The sequence below is a fragment of the Chaetodon trifascialis genome, chromosome 5 (assembly GCF_039877785.1).
Source record: "Chaetodon trifascialis isolate fChaTrf1 chromosome 5, fChaTrf1.hap1, whole genome shotgun sequence".
Classification (NCBI taxonomy): domain Eukaryota; kingdom Metazoa; phylum Chordata; class Actinopteri; order Chaetodontiformes; family Chaetodontidae; genus Chaetodon; species Chaetodon trifascialis.
Window position 1 is genome coordinate 20,696,764 of NC_092060.1, and position 17,343 is coordinate 20,714,106.

A 17,343-nucleotide genomic window follows, 5' to 3' on the forward strand; every position below is an offset into this window, starting at 1 on the left:
TTCCTCTTTTGTCTCTGCAGAAATCTGATGCTGCAGCCGTCGCTGAGAAGCCTCTTACTGTTGCACTCATAAAGTTCCTCTCCCGCTGAGCTCCTTTAAAAAAAAAAGTCCTCTACCAGTTCTGAACAGCTTCCTCCTCTTTCTCCTCCTCCTCCTCTTCTTGAGGGAGGCGCACAAGATAAAGCGGAAAGACCACCCCAAGTGTTACATTTGCACTCTAAATGATGTGCAAACATATATTAAAATTCTATAAATATATTAAGAAAACATTACACTTCAGGGAAATTCCATATATTCCTCCAACAGGCTCACTTCAGGTCTCTTTCCTCTTCCTCTTGTGTTTAGTTCCTCTGTTTTTTTTCCATGTTATGTTCAATTATAATGATGTTTTTTAAGAGTTTCGTCTTCGTCAGGGGTGCGTTGTTGTTGTTGTAATTTATTAATTTTGGCTTCTTTGTTATTGTAATTATTGTTATCATAGTCTTTTTTTCTCGTACGAGAATATTCCAGGACACATGAGGTTAATGTCATGAGTTCAAGGAAGGTTAATACATTCTGTAGTGTCGGAGGTTGGGTGCGGATAGCATACCAGGTTTTGCATGTGATTCATCTTAATTTACTTGACCGGCTGCTTGTGGCAGCATCCAGCAGATATGGCCTTACCATTTTTTCCCAACTTTGAATTTTTAAGTGTGAATATACTAAAACGCTTGTTCTGAGGCTCATACACACAGTTTAGCTATCGTCCGTCATGTGCTTCGACTTCAGAGTGGATTCTGTGTTCAGATCTCTGTTCCTTCAGGCCCGGTTTCCATGCATAACACACACACACACACACACACCCGTCTCCCAGCTTCTGTCATCATGTGTTTCCTTCTTCTGGCCACTAGAGGGCTTCAGGAGCACAGCATTGACAGTTCAATGTGAAGCAGATGAGTGTTGAGGTTCATGCCAACACTGTAGTGAATTCATGTGTTGTTCAGTGAAGTTTCAGCAGTTTGTTGGTTTAGGGCTTATGGTCCGTGTATGTTTTGTTATTTTTTACGTTTGTATATAGAATTTAAGTTTACTAACACACACAACATTGTCATTTCCATCAGAATCTCATCCAGAAGTCATAGCTGCTTCTGAACTTCTGAAGATGGTTTGCGTTTGTTACTGAGTTCACCTTTACCAAAACTAAAAATGATCCGGTGTTAACTTGAGCTTCACCCACACATCCGCCTGCTCTTTTCCACCCTTCCTTCTGTCTGTGCGGCTCCTTCATTAGTAACCTTCACTTCCCGCTAACTTTCTTTGAAGCGTCCCAACACACTAGCTGCTACACCTGACAAAATGCATTTCAGCTATTTTTTATAATATAAAATTTGGCTGTTTGTTTATATATGAAAATACATTTCTACATATATTTAAGTGTTATTGTATTGTGTATATAATCAGTATTAGGCAAATGAAGCCATGTTTAGGACGGGGTGGCGTCAGGATGTGGATAATTGAAGTCTCTGCGTATGTGACTGTGCTGTAAGTTAGGTTTCTGTTGGACTCGTGCCCTGCGACGGGTAGTCAGGTTACGTTTGGGCAGCCTGGAAACCCACCCACAACAAGCCCTCTTCCACAAGAGCTCTGCAAAACAAGGGGCCAAGCAGGGACCCACTATATGTTTCTCAAAATATGTGTATTTGTGTGTATGTTTGAGAGCTTTCAGCCTCTTATTCCCAACCCCCCGATTCTTTTGAATATTGCCTCACAGAGACTCAACAAGGGGACATTTTGGTGGCGAGCAGAGTCATGACGGCGCTTAGCAACACGTTTGACCCATGATAAGAGTCATGGCTGTGCCTCTTTATGATGCTTTCAGTGTCATCCAAATGTGTTTAGTGTTATGTCAAAGGATGTGGGGATGCTGGTGGATTGTTATGGAGGGCTTATCAGCTCAGGTCGCAACTATTCTTTGTAGTATGAGGCACAGTATGACGTGGGTCAGACTTGTTTTCCATCATGTTTTTTTGTCTCCTCTACATCCCTCATGGGTTAAAATCTTGAAATTCCCTGTCCTTGACTAGTGCTAGCACGACATTTGGGGACGTTGATTTTTGCCTTTCTCTCTGCTGGCTTTCATCCCCCTCTTGCTAACTAAAATCTCTTTGTACATAAAGACTAGAGGCTTTAGATGTCAGCTTTGATCAATAAGCTCAAAGAATGTAACCGACTCCAGACACCGTCCTTCATTATTTACCATGTCTCTCAGAGCTGCCCGCTTTTAGCTTCCATACATTATTCATCCAGAAGACATGAGACTGTTTGCACTGTCGCAGATTGCTTGCTAAGTTTAAATGTGGTTACAGAGGAGCAGCTTTACTGTACAGGCTCGTAGGAGAGTTTTGTGAACTTCCTGAGGTAACAATCATTCCTCTGCGCTTTGTTCCTTCCCAGACGGTCTAGAAATCTCACTCATAACCCAAAACTTGCCTACAGCCCAGACTCCCCCCAGAAACCTTTCCTACCCCCCTCTCCGCTCATGAGTAGCACCTGTTGGGGGGCTGTTGTAGCTGCTGCTTGAACAGATACTGTATCTATTCCAGGTCCTGCTGCATCTTTGAGGGCTCGAGCGCAGAGCTGACCGCTCTTCGTCCTCAACGTTGTCTATAATAATAGGATAGAACGGTGCCTTAGATTGAGATTTAGTATTTTTATTGTATCACAGTAAAGTAAGAAAGCTTGTCCTTACCTCGGCCTCGACAATCAGTCTACCCAACCAGGGCAACTTTATGAATATTTCTCTGGAAGATTTACCAACCTAACAATGTCCTATCCACCAATAAGATTTGTACTGTAAATATATCTAAAGTGTACTGAGATGATACAAACTGTTAAAACAATAAAGTCTTGCAAAAATACTCCCACATTGCCGTGTTTTTTTAATTTCTCGCCGTAGAGAAACAAGAGACTTCAGATCGCGTCCTCCTTTATTCTTATTGGACCTTTAACTTCACTCATAAAGTCTTGAGTACACGAGCAGTTTACATTTCAGCATCAAACTCTCTAAATGTTTTTGTCAGTTCTCATAATCCATTCAAACTGTCAGACGTAAATTAATCAAAGCTGATATGTATGAGCAGCAGTATGCATCTAAGAAGCGCATTATTTTTCTCTGAAAGATTCCAGTAAGGCACGGAAAATACTTTCCCATTCGACTGACCAACAGTGCAGCTGCCATGTTGGTATCAAACATCGACCAAGTTGCAGTAATGTATGTAGATTAATGATTCAGGCTAATGCATAGTTAGGAGAAATAACCTTCTGTCAACTGCATAGAGAGGAGTTTCACTAAAACTGTCTTTTTAATGCTAATTCAGAAACAGACTAACATTTCTGTTATTAATTAACACTCCAAAAACTGCTGAACTAGTAGTCAGTTTTGGTGTAATTCCCCTTTAGACAGCGACCCTCTGCACAGCTGATTGTGCAGCTCACAGCTTCTTGGCACAGTCGGGGCAGTAGATGTGCTCTCCATTGATGACGAAGCGCTTGTTGGCCAGTGAGAGGGAGCACTTCTTGCAGTTGAAGCAGTACTCATGCCAGGCGTATCCCTCGTAGTTCACCACATTGGTGCCGTGGCCGAAACCTACAGAGACGGAGGGACATCCGTTGGTCAGCTGAAGACAGGTGAGGCAAAACCCAGACCTCCTCTTCACAGGTTTCCTGTCGTTTGTTCTAATATTCAGGGCAGATTGTTCTTAAATTATGAAAAACTGACCTCTTAACTGAGAAATCAAACCTTTTTAAGGCTTTGCTGGCATCTTTAAACCAGGAAGTCTGAAGTGCAGCATTTGCTGTGAACTACTGCTGCACTTCACTGTTTGATGGCAGCATGAACAAAATGAGCTACAATATGTTAAATCAGGTTTCAGATATACTTTTGCCTCAATTCAGATCAGAGCACAGTAGAAACTTAATTATTTTACACATCTGTAACAACATAATAGTTATTATTGGAACATTTATGCTTCAATGTGTTGAACTGTTTGTTTGCATGACAGCAAAATTTGCATTCTCAACACATTAAGGACGGTCCTGGTGTGAGTCTGCAGCAGAAATCGTCTATGCTGCTCTGACCTGTGATGGGGTTCTTGCAGCCGTGGCACTTCTTGGCCACGTCGGTCTTGAAGCAGTCCACGCAGTAAACGTTGTTCTCATGGGAAGTGAAGCGAGCTCCCGCCAGAGGTTTACGGCAGGTGTGGCACACAAAACACTCAGAGTGCCAGGGCTGGTCCTGGTAGCTGATCCCCCCAGAGGTGATGGGCTACGAGGGGCAGAGGAGCACTTTGGTCATGATCTGAAACTCTGCACGGCTGGAGTATCATTCATTCTGCTGGAGGTGGGTATGAACCACCTGCACCACAGGACGCTTTATTAAACTGTTCGAGACTCAAACAGAAGCAAACTAATGAATATTTTTACAAGCACAAAACACCCACACTTCTACAATCATTGCTTGTACCTGCTTGCAGCAGACGCATTTCTTGGCAAACTTCTTGTCATGGCAGGGGGCGCAGTAGATGTCGTCGCCCTTGGTGAGGAAGCTCTGTGTGCGGATTGGCTGCTTGCACTCAAAGCAGGTGAAGCATTCCTCGTGCCACACCTTGTTCTTGTACTCCACGTTCTGGGATCCTAAAAGCACAAATACAGAATAAAACTGACCATTTGTGCTGAAAGTTGGTGGAATTCAGCACTTTATCCCACACTGTCTGACATTATCACATATTATACTTTTCACCAGCTTGTTCCATCTCTCTCATTTAAGCTTTCTTTTTTTTCTGTCATTTATTTTACACATTTCTCTACATATTTGGTGTCTTTGGTTAGCAGGCCACTGCTCAGTGAGGAGTTAATGGATATTGATTGGCACAAATGAGGAAGCTGGCTACTCTAGGACCTCTGATGCAACTGATAATAATGACTTGTATTTATGTTGCACTTGATTCACTTACACAGGGCTTTATGGAAAGCAAAACAATATCACAGAGGGGCCACACAGAGGTCAGGTACAGCAAAACAGCATTACAAAGAAGTCAGTATGAATATCAGTATAAATCTAAGTCTTCTCTTTCTTTAGAGCCCCTTACAAATTGCTTTCAAATACTTTTTTTTATTTCTCTGTAACATGAAATATTTGTAACTAAATAAGCAACAACGACAGTTCATGTTCAGAAAGAACAGCTTAGCGTATTATTTATGAAGAAATCTTGCTTCAAAGCTCAGCTAATCTGCTTCATCTGGACTACATGGTGTGTTTTGAAAAACCGGATTTTGATTTAGATGTTACTAAATCCTGAGGAATGTGACCCACTTTAAACCACAAAAAAACTCAAATAGAGAAATGTCTCGATTAAAGCAACCAAAAGTGTTTTCGGTACCCCAAAGCAAACCCACCTGGCATGACCACCTTGTAGCAGCCCTGGCAGCGGTTGCCGTCCTCCTTGGCGCCACACTTGCCACACATTATTTTGCCATCATCCCGAGCGCTGAACGGCTCAGAGGCCAGCGGCTTGTAGCACTTGGCACAGCGGAAACAGTCCTCATGCCAGTAGCGGTTCTTATGGTGCAGCTCCTGGACACAGAGAGGAGGCGCATGGTGAGCAGAGGTGCCCTCACTCTCTCCTCATCCAGACCTCATTCAAGTGGGGTTTGTTTACTCATCATGTGGACTGAGGCTCGGGGCCAGAGAGCAGAGCAAGCCCATGTGGCAGACATTAAAGCGGAGATGAAGTGAACTGGGATGTGGTGAGCCATGAAGGAGTTAAGGGGGTTTAGATGGTGGAAATGCAGTATGCAGTATATAAGCCCCATTGGTGGTAACGACACGTCTTTTTCGCACATTTAACCGTCCGTGACTGAGCGGTGAGAGCTTTGTGGTGGCAGAGGCCGCTGCTGGTGACAGACAAGTTGTATCAGAGCTTGAGACAGAGCTCTCCGGACAGACAAGAGGAAGCACAGGCATAGATACGTCCTCACTGTCTTTCTGTCACTTCCTGTCTTGTCATCTGTGTTCATGTTGAGCCAAAAACATCCACAGTAGACATCTTGAAATTCAAGACAGACAGGAGTTTCACAGAAGACAGTTTGGCAGAGTAGAGCATGAAAAGCACAGCTGTGATAAAACTGGAAACACTTGAACAAAACAGAGACATTGTCAGTGTTACTAGTAACATTATGAGACATCAAACGTCTCCTGAGGTCGACTAATCTTTGAGTTTCAGATGTTTTGTTAATCTATTAAACCTGTAAAAGTTCTCGTCGTTAGCTGTCTGTGTTTCTCTCTGTCACTCAAGCACAATAGATGATAAATAGCTGTTTATTCCGATGTTGTGTCTGTAGAAATCCACAGAAACAAACAATAAATATTGTGCTACTTGCGATATATCATCATCACTAAGAAAAAAGGCATTTTAAAAAGGCCCGTTTTGCTTATCTTTGTTAAAATTTGACGCTTTGCAGACACAACAATTAAAAAGTGATTTATGATAACAACTAAAAAGGCTCAAATTACTAGTTTATTCTTAGACTGATAATATGTGTGTGCACCAAAGTTTTTTAGCATCAAAATGCATTTAAAGTACTAAAGGTAAAATTCCTCATCAAAACACATCAAAATTGTACTTAAGATGAGAGCTTCATCACTTTCCTGCCTCCTGTTGTCTTTTCTCTCCCTTCCTTCGATGCTTTGGTCACTCCCTCCTTCACTCATTCATCCTTTTTCTTCCACTCGCACTGTGTTTTCACCTTGGCGTCTGCACCAATGGGGCGCCTGCACTCCGCGCAGGTGTTGGCGCAGAGCTTATCGAAGCACTTGGTGCACACGTGCTTCTCGTCCTTCTTCACGTATTTCTTCCCATGCAGGTTGTCGCGGCAGTAGTAGCAGTCGAAGCGGTCGGTCATGGTGGAGGTGAGATAGCTCCTGGGACCTGTGGAAACACAGTGTCAGACAGCGGCCTGCACAGCCTCCACCCTGTCCTCATGAGTGTATGCTTCCTTTAGACGCCAGATGGGGACAGTGTTGCCTTTTCTAACTTCCCCATGAGTCTCTGCACAATGCAAGTCAAAGCTAGGTCCCATTCAGCAGTGATGGATACAGCCAATATGAGCACTTAAGAACAGAATAAGGATTCAATGACCAGAGTTTGATGAACACCATGACGCCCAAGGCTGTAAACGTGACCTCTGTGGGTTAAAATGCAAAACAAATATTTGAAATTGCACATTTTTTTACGTTCTGTCCCTTTAATATCAGTTGGACACAGTGAGATGCAGCTCTTAACAGCTGCATACCGAACTGATGAGACAAGTGTGTGTGTGCGCCTGCAGACTTTTTATCAAGCTCTCCCTGGAAAGCTTAGGTCATATTTTTAGACTGTCTGGCTCGTTCCCGTCACCCCCCACAGACACTCACACATAAACACGCCACCTGGGGGGCTCCCTGTTTCGTCTGCATTTTGGCCGGGTCATTTTATTGACTGTTAGTGTTAACACTGTAAACTAAGTCGCTTTGCTTCTCCAATCATCAACATTCCTGCGCTCCCATCGCAGGCGGCGTCCACTGGGAGCAGACTGGGTAGATTCCTGGAACAACTGCTGCGCAGGGTGGAGTGTGTGGACATATTATGCTTTATCTACATCACTTTAACCCCGAAATGTCCACAGTGGAATTTTATAATGTCCCCTCAAGGACCAGCTGAGCACAAATTCACTGAAATTTCTTAAATTGGTCAAAGTTTGAGGCTCCGGTGCATGTTTTTCTTAACATCCTTGCTTTAGTTATTACAAGGGCTCATAGGAACCTGTACGTTCAATAGTGAAAATGTTGAAATGAGTAACCCCATGGGACTAATAACTAAATCTAGGATGATATGGAAGTGGCTCAGGAATCTAATTTAACTTATTTTTGGGATATTTAAAAGAAAATCAGCTTTGTCTCCCAATTAAAGCATGATAAATGTGTGAAATCCAGCATTTAATTTTGTCATGTCTTGATAGTTTCAAGTTTTCTAACAGAAAAAAGCTGTGGGACTCTTCCTTAGCACACTAAATACACGCAGTCGTTAGTCATAAACGGGTTAAAGCCTCTCTCTCTCTCACAGGATGTCAGGGGGAGCAGCTGAACAGTCTGAACTTTAGCAAAAGTGATTTATCCAGTGCAACAGATATCATTTTAATCCGGTCGGGACAACAGGAGTGATGGAGGAAACAATGGGTGGAATGGTATTTGCCAGAGTAACCATGGGAACAAGGAAAATATTTATGAAAGGAGGCTGCAGTAGCTATTTAAGTGGGATGTGGTAAATAGCTGTGTGGAAGAGATGAGCCTCCCGGGGCGTGGTATGCGCCCCTGCTGTGCGTGGATGGATAGATGGGAGAGCGTTTGGAGCCCAGCTGTGCTGTGGGGATAAAGACCGGACTGAGCCCTGACACGCCCCACTTCACCTGAACTCACCTCCTCGCAGCACTTCATAAAGCTAAAACAGGAACAATCCACCCAGTCCAGCACAGTCAAATCACGTACACAAAGCTCGGGTCTCGTTACTGAACCCAGACGGCTCAGAGATCTATTTTAGACACGCACTCTCTATTTAAAGTGCGTTGACCTTTCAGAGGGGATAAATGGAGATGGATGCAGAGTGGTGACTACTGGGACTATGCAGCTGAGATGTGTTCAGAGCTTTAATCTTTTGTCACACGCGGCATGACAGCTGCCCCCTGGCAAACAGGCATGGTATGTTCATATGCTCAGATGTAGAGGGAGTGGATTATACCACCGTGATCCCTTTAGGAAGCAGGAAAGGTCAATATGAGACCAGTTTGAGAGGTGAGTCAGAGCGGTGTGGGATCAAAGGCAGTGTATGAGCCAAATGAACAGCTACATTCACAATTCAAACCCTGGAACAGGCTGTTAGTCTTTCCACATCACGTCATTTCACTGCACAAAAAAGCTAAATAGTCACATTTATTCCCACTGAGCATGAAAAAAAAGGCATTAATTAATTTTTGGTCCCTCTACGAGTTAATTTTTCATTGTAATGAACTTCATATGCAAAGTGGCATAATGTGGTTTATTTTTCAAAGTCTGAATCTGTACCAGTGCATCAATATAACACAAATAAAATGGAGTTAATTAAACCTCCCCAAGCAGAGACGGGCTTCAGATTTTAAATTAAATCATGATAGCCTTTCATTTTGCTGGGAAAGATTGCTCAACAAAACCTCAACAAAAGCTCCAAAATGCTCAGAGGACCTCTGATCTGAGATTATATTCTTGTTATGATTATTGCTGCCTAGTGAAAAACACATGTCTTCAAATTTGGGAATTTTCCATACATATATAGAATAAGTGTTAAATGCTTCCTTCATGTCCAACGAACACTCTTTTCCAACCTCTCAAGCTAAATAAACATTTTAAAATTCATTGATGTTAAATATTGTTGTAAGAATTCACTTTAAATCCAAGACAACTCTTCCCGAGCACTGAATGCGGCCATGCCGGTAGCAGACACATTTTGCACCTGGTAACACATCCAATAAGCCATCTAGCATTGCTTTTTGCTATTTTACCTGAGTGTTTGTAGAAAGTCATGATTGGTTCCAGTCAGGAGGAGAATAAGGAATAAAGAAAGACAATGCAGTGACAGGAGGAGACAGTAGCATCCACAGAGGGTCAAACCCAGAGACCATACTCCTTGTTATGTTATGGGGGGCTGTATATACCCCTCTGTGACCCAAACACACCCCGACCCGACTTCCAAATCCAACCTTCGGCCCTCCAGTCCTTTTTAGGTTATGCACTGGAGAATAGAGCGGATGAGAGGGAGTGTGATGCTGAGGGGATAGATTAGATGATAGAGATTGGATTCCACTGCAGTAACATCAGAGGGTCAGAATAAAGAAAACACGGCCTTTAAATGATGGCCGTGAGGGATAATAGATACTCCCACTGCCTCGACATAAGATGTTTTGTTTGAGAGTTCAGAACATGTTCAGATGACGTATTGGATCAATCGAGATCGTAACTCAAAGCGGTGACTCACAGGAGGATCAAGCTGATAACAGTGACTGAGCTGACGAGAGTTATATAAGCATCTCTTCTTATGTCTTCATGACTGTGTGTGTGTGCGTGCACATATACTGTATGTCAGACTTTCCATAAGAGAAATATGCTCAACTATAAAGTGAGCCAGAGTAGAATATTTCAGAATGGGAGAAAGAAATGAGTGTCAGTGATGAATTTTTCTCTCTGTTATCTCTGTGATTCTTACTCCAAGAGAGAATATTTCCTTTAAAGCCTCCAGAAACACCCGGTGCATTCCTGATAGACAGGCAAGAAGACATCAGGAGTCCTCCCAGCGCGGTGGACGGACGTCCTCATCCAGCTCTGCTCGATCCGCTCAGACTGACAACAGCTGTCACTAAAGGTATAATTAACGAGTTTTGAGTTTAGCTTTATTTTAATGCTGTTCCTCTGTGTTTTCATTTTCCGTCTCATCTTATGCACTGTCTTTATTTTCATCCTTATTCTATCTCACTATCATTTTCTATGTGAAGCACTTGACGCATGTGATGTCTGCATTTCCTGCTATACAAATAAAGTTTTTTATTATTTATTATTATTATTTACATATCCAGCAGTTATGGAGCAACATAAGCATTTATTTGGAGTCACGCTTCTGCTCACCTGATGAATGCTGGTCCAATATTCTCTCCTTTTTGCTCCGCTTTGGGTCTCCACCACCTCCTGAGGGAAATGTCTGGCTCTTTAACGGCTAAATGCTCCAACATGTTCACCAGAAAGTCGCTAACTATGCCTGTCTGCTATTTGAGATTTTAGCTTAGTTTGAGATGGAGATTTTTCACTGAAAACGACTGCTGCAGAGTCAATTCAATTCAATTCAATTCAATTCAATTCAATTCAATTCAATTCAATTCAATTCAATTCAATTCAATTCAATTCAATTCAATTTATTTGTATAGCGCCAAATCACAACAGAAGTTGTCTCAGGACACTTTCCATATAGAGCTGGTACAGACCAAGCTCTTTTATCTACAGAGAACCAACAATTCATCAATCATTCATTATCATTCATCAATCAGATGACCCTCTGTGCATTAATCACTTCGAGCGACACCTATCACGTTACATTCAGCCATTTCAGCCACTGTTCTCCTAAAAATACTCATCGTAGCTGCATATATTCAGTTTAATGTGGCCATTTCTGTTGCTGCCAACTGACAATAATAATCAAAACCATCAGCATCATCACCACCATTATATTCTGCAGCAGAGCAAATGTGGCTCCGCTTTACTCCGATTGTTTCGGGCCTGCAGAGTCAGACGAGCTCACACACAGACGTTTAGGATCATAATGGGAACGAGAGGAGACCGAGAGCCTCAAGAGTCTCAGAGAGGAAACGAATTAGACTCATGACGAATTCACAGAGCTCAGTTAAAAACCACAATACCTTCCTTCTAAAAGGGGAAGAGTCATCGCTGAACTGTATTAAATAAATTTCTTCATACATCAAACACAAAACAAATCAATGCAGTTAGCCAGCGCACGTGTGTGTATGTGTGCGTGTGTGTGTGTAAAGGGCAGCTGGTTGTAATTACAGATTTGATTTGGTCCATTACCGCAGAGCACAGCATTACGCTTGTCCTTTTATAATCTGTCACCTAATTACTCTAAACCCACAAAGACTAATTAACGAGCAGGAAGGCGCCATGACTCCCGGCCTACGAAAACCTCCCTCTGTGCTTCATCAGGAAATCTGTTCTTCCTCCTCTGTTTCTTCACACCAGTGTTAACATTTTAGATTGTTCTTGATTTAATAGCTTGTCATGATGCATTTCTCTCTGTTTCCATCATTCACAGCATTGAGTTAATGTGGATTTTGACGGTCAGAGGTGAAAATGAAATAAAAAGACTATTATTTTTAATCTAACAGTTGACAAAATGGTATAATGATGATGATGATAATTGGGAAAAACTGTGTGCACATCTTACCAATAAATCATAGGTCCAACAGTGTTGGGCAGCATCATTCAGTGAATACATAAAGAGCTTGTAATGCAAAGTAAAGTGTTTGAAGCCATCTAGAAACTCTGTTTCATTGTTAAAGGTTCTGTCATTCGAGTTACCAAAGTGTTACTGGAACCAATGGAAGCATAATTAGCATTAGCATCTGAAAGTATGAAAGTATGTATCAAAGGTTTACAGCCAAACACTCATCAGGTGTTTTCTGAGGAAACATGATGTGACACATATTAATTTGCTTAATGTTGTATAATGAATATTAAGTCAATGCAGTAATTTGTTTTCTCAAATACTGACAACAGCAAAATGCTGCATTCAAATGTCGTTCTATGAATCTGATAAAACAGTATTCCTGCTTTCGCATTTCACATAAACACCACTAAAGTCAACTAACAAACGAACTAACTTTTCTCACGTTTTGGCAGACCACCTTATGCAACTAACATCTGTGTATATACAAGCTGCTAAATTGTCTTTTTCTGCATGTTTATGCATTTTTTCCTTTCTGACAGCACTATAATATAAAGCACTTCTGGTCTCAGACTGTCCATGCTGCATATTAACAGTCTCGTCAGAGTATCCTGATGTGAGTAATTTCTCATTTTTATATTTGGAGAAAAGATCTTTAAAATCGTCCTTGCCGCTGATAATTAATGTGTGATTTTAGAAACTCATCCTATCGTGAGAGGCCATGATCATGAATAATTTGGCAGGTGTGGCCTCTTGGCTACAATCCCGTCACCTCTCACCTCTCAAAGTGGTATATGTGGTGTTTGCTTGCATACAGAAACAGGAAATCTGGCCTGTACTTGCTGAACAAATGAGAGGAAATCATTCAGTGTGACTGGAACAAGCACTCACACTCGATTCACCGTTACCAGCAGCAACAGGAGCGCTCATGTCTCAACAAGACCGCTTGCCCTGGACGTCCATGTCAGTAACCTTCCTAATCGGGTTAGTGGGCAGGCAGACCAGTGACAGACTGAGCCACACTGTCTCCATCAGGGGACTGGGTGACTCACCATGTATACACACACATGCACAAACACAGTGTCAAGACAACAGGACATACACACACGCTCTCATTTGTCCACACGCTGACCTGTATCACAACACGGACATAAGGTCAGTGCATGACTGGAGAAATCAGGGTGTGGCTGCAAGACCCAGACGCACTGATGTCAAATACGTGTGGACAAAAGGCCACGAGGGGAGCTCTATCAACACAGTAACACTCCTGTCCCACGGATATGGCTCGGGGTGTTGTTAACACACACACATTCACACACACTTACAGATAAAGCCTTCACTGTAGGCCAGCGAACATTCAGCTCTCGCTTGTCTCACATGACTCGAGCCTCAAAACACAGAAAACATCAGTCCAGTCAGACGTGCGGAGCGAAGAAGGAAGCCAACTGTGCTTGACTGTGGTTCAATATTTCAGTGAGGGTGTACATAAAACATCAGAAAACTTCAGTTCTTCATGGACAGTGCTCGTCAGTTTGAGGCTTTTCTTAACACTTGCATCACTCAACCTTCAGGTAGTCAAAGTGGTACAAAGTCGTATTTTTGACACCGTTTTCTTTAATCTCACTGCCTTTGTCCTCCCACCACGAGCCAGGAGAGCGTAAAATAGCATGTATTCATTTTTTTAAATCAGTTGTGGAAAGTAAAGATGCATTTACTCAAGTTATGTAACTTAACTGTACTTTTACTTTACTTGAGTATTAGTATCTTTTATATTCTACTCCTCTACATTTCATGGGGAAATATATTTTATTTTTTACTCTGTTACAGTTACAGACAGCTTCTAGGCACTTTACAGAATAACTGTACATACAAAACTTATGAACTGCCTATAAAATATGACTACATGTACAGTATATAAAGTAGTTCAACTTCACTTCAACCAGCTACAACAGCAAAGTGCTATTGTAGGGCTATTTTGCATAATGAGCACTTCTTCTGCTTTTGATACTTTCATCATTTTCCTGATGATACAGTCATCCATTTTTGGGTTGACTAATACTTAACAGGGTAAATTTGCACTGTGCTATTGATTCTTTAATGACGTACTGCATGAAACCACGAACACACAGGCTTGCTCTCTTACATCAGGCATCCAGCCCTCTCCTCATTTCTCTCTCCCTCTTTTATTCACAAAGTAATCATGTGCAATTCAGCTGAGGCTTTTCCTCTGGCTGAGGCTGGGAAAAGGGAGAGGATGGCAGTTGGACATCCACGAGAGAGAGTCCTGCCTCCGGTCAGCTCGCTCAGCCCACACGGACAAGCAAACAAGCAGCATTGCCTATTTAGGAGTAGCGAGCTGGGCTGTTGTTTCATGTGTTTCATCAACTCGGTCATCTGGACTCAGACACACCCTCTCTGTCTCTCTGCTCCATTTGCAAGAATGAAAGAAATGATGAATCCGTCTGTTCAACAAAAGCATGTCTCCAGGGGCGTCAAGCTGGGGGGGGAAATAGGTCTGAGTATCCCGGGTCCTCGTGCATGGAGGACCCACAGAGAAACCAGAATGCATAGCTTTGGACTGGAGGAGGGGTCCAGAGAGAATGCCCATGTGCAGGGTCCGGACTTTTGTGCTACAGCCCTGCATGTCTCTGCCTGATGGAGAGGAGACCTCACAGGCACTGACATACAACAGCTTCATTGAAGACTGATATAAATTATACATGACGCACCAGGCTTTATGAATGAATAATGTGCGACTGCGTTTGTGCTGATTTTCCATCAAAAATTTAAAATCAAAAGACTCCTGAGATACACGTCTGAAAGTGGTTTATAAATTGCTGCACAAAAAGAGAAGAGGAATAGGAGTCTTTCAAGATGAAAGCGGCTTAATTCATTAGTCAGTGAAGTTTTTATGGGTTTTGAAGGCTGGTGAAGTCATACTGGAGCCACAAGCAGGTCCAGTGTTGCCAGAGGAAGGACCATAATCTCCAAGTCTCTAATGACATCATGCATTTGGTTTGGCAGCCACCCAAAACAGAAGGGAGGAGACGTAACAGTGATGTATGTTTTAACAGTTTCAACCCACACATGGTACCTCTGGGCTCTCTGTTCATTATACAGATGCCAGCAATACAATAATATCCCTGCACACCTTTTGATCTACAAGATAAGTAGCTGTGGATCTGACGCAATCCACTACAATCCTGCAGCCATTATTACCTGCTTGTACTGGAGCGCATTAGATTGTACACTCAGACATTACATGTGTATGGGGGAGGGGCTGTCCCTGAACATTATAAGCTTTGATATGTTGGACTTTTTATTGCAGGGCTATTGCACAGGGTTACATTACATATGCTGCACTGTGATACTGTGCTGATCAGTGGTGGAAGGAGTATTTAGATGGTAGTAAAAGTAAAAGAAGTAAAAGTACCATTACCACACTGTGAAAATACTCAGAGTAAAAGCCCTACTTTCAATATTTTTACATCACTATTATCAGATTCTTATTCCTGATGCTTTAACATGTAAGCATTACTGTACGTTTGGAGGCTTGAATGTGCATCATTTTATAAAGTAAGCATTGTTTATATAATGTCAATGTGAAGAGTAACCAGCAAAAATAGATGTAAATAGAGTAAAAAAAAAAAAAAAAAAAAAAAACAAATACAACAACACTTATCTCCGAAATGTAGTGGAGCATAAAATAACGGCCTAAAGTACAAAATATGGTAAAATGCAAATACTCAAGTACTTCAAATTTGTACTTAAGTAGGCATACAATACTTGGGACTCACCCTCTAGCACAGACAAAAGTTTATTCCTATAATGAAAAGTTTAAAAGTTAGCTTTCTCCAGGAGTCTGTATGATGGAAATACGGAGATACAGGCAGGTGGACGCAACAGGAGCCACTGCAGTGCCAAACAAAGCGCATCACCTGTTGCGCTGCGCCACAGCGCAGAATGATCAAGTGGATTAAAAGACTAAAAGAGATTTGTCGCACATTTCATTACTTTACAGACATGACCCTCTGGGAAACTGCGGATGGGACTCTGAAATTGTGTCGGACACTTCCATCCGATACGATAATAGCTGCCTTTGCGCATTTGGCGTAACTGTACCTAAATGGACCAAACAACAGCCTTGTGATGAACCTCCTGCCGCGCTACCTGTTAAATATCACCTGAGGTTAACCGAGCGGCCGCCTGATAATCTGAGCTCAAACCCAGCGCTGCTTTTGGACTCACCTCTCCAAAGCGAACAGATGAGCGTCTTTCACTCGACACCAGCAGTGTGTCCGGTGGGCTTGGCCGAGAGGTGAAATGTGCGGAGGCAACGCAGCTTTAAAAGACAGAGGGAGCGGAGGGAGGAAAAAAAAAACAAAAAACTGCAGGACATCAGCCAAACTTCTGTGAGCTTTCACAAACAATGACCTCAACCAGGAATTTACAAGCTCCTTTAGCGAAGTTCTCATTGGCGCTGCGCTCCAAGCAAACACAACCACGAAGAAAATGAAGTCATAACTCCTCAACATCAACGAGCACTGAGGCTTCACAAACACCTTCATGTGTCAGAGGCAGGAATCCCCACTTATATAACTATGATATTTATTATCCCCACAATATTCAAACATCTCTGCTGTTCACAAAAGATGGGCCGAGTCCTCCAGTTGACACACTTTTGTCCTGCTCCTGGATCAGCCTCACTCGTCTCCTTCTTTGGTAATAAATAGAGGAATTACATCAAGATGACTCATTTCAAACTAAAGACATGCAGCCTGTAAACTTAACCCTCAAAGTTAATCCACCACACTCACACATGGATGATGAAATGCCCAAAAGGTGTTCCTCTTGTGTGACACAGGTGCCAGCTTTTAGATCCACTGTCATCAAGACTGAGCAGCTCTTTCCATCAAGGTTTGAACTCGGTCCAAAGCGTGTTAGATGAAATATAACAATGAGGCTGAGAAAGAGGTGCGGGAGCGAGGATGCAGGCACTCAGGGTTAAGACCGCAAGGGAGGGTTTAATGTTCCAAGGTCATGTCTGTTACTCTAACACCAGGCCAAAATATGACTTCCTATGACCTGCTGCTCCATTTCCCTGCAACAACATGCTATAAATATGTCTTCTGGACCATGCACGTCATGTACATTAGATCACTGTTGATGAGAGCCATGTGTTTGGTCTGTGCAGCTCCTTCTGTCATGAACATCTGGATGGAGATCTTTTTATTGTGCACAGTTGCAAGAGTGAGGGCAGGTTATCATTTGATGATCATTTTATTCACACATT

General features: G+C 42.4%; 2 protein-coding genes across 14 annotated transcripts in view; one reads left to right on the forward strand and one right to left on the reverse strand.

Moving 5' to 3' along the window:
* Positions 1 to 2,897, forward strand: part of map7d3 (MAP7 domain containing 3) — a 28,910-nt gene extending 26,013 nt beyond the window's left edge. For all 12 annotated transcript variants that reach the window (XM_070962034.1, XM_070962025.1, XM_070962026.1 and 9 more), the window contains one exon: positions 21 to 2,897. In XM_070962034.1, coding sequence (XP_070818135.1) covers positions 21 to 28 — 8 coding nt within the window. In that variant the 3' untranslated portion in view covers positions 29 to 2,897. The remainder of the gene's footprint in view (positions 1 to 20) is intronic.
* On the reverse strand, positions 2,896 to 16,401 carry fhl1a (four and a half LIM domains 1a). 2 transcript variants are annotated; one of them, XM_070962039.1, is made up of 6 exons: positions 16,299 to 16,401; positions 6,784 to 6,965; positions 5,434 to 5,611; positions 4,502 to 4,671; positions 4,117 to 4,303; positions 2,896 to 3,625 (listed from the first exon to the last, which is right to left on the reverse strand). In XM_070962039.1, exons 2-6 carry the CDS (start codon positions 6,937 to 6,939, stop codon positions 3,471 to 3,473), a joined length of 846 nt encoding a protein of 281 aa, XP_070818140.1. In that variant the 5' UTR covers positions 6,940 to 6,965; positions 16,299 to 16,401; the 3' UTR covers positions 2,896 to 3,470. The 2 variants fall into 2 exon arrangements, with proteins under 2 accessions (XP_070818140.1, XP_070818139.1); XM_070962038.1 differs by lacking the exon at positions 16,299 to 16,401 and adding an exon at positions 9,607 to 9,709.
* Positions 16,402 to 17,343: the final 942 nt, after the last annotated feature.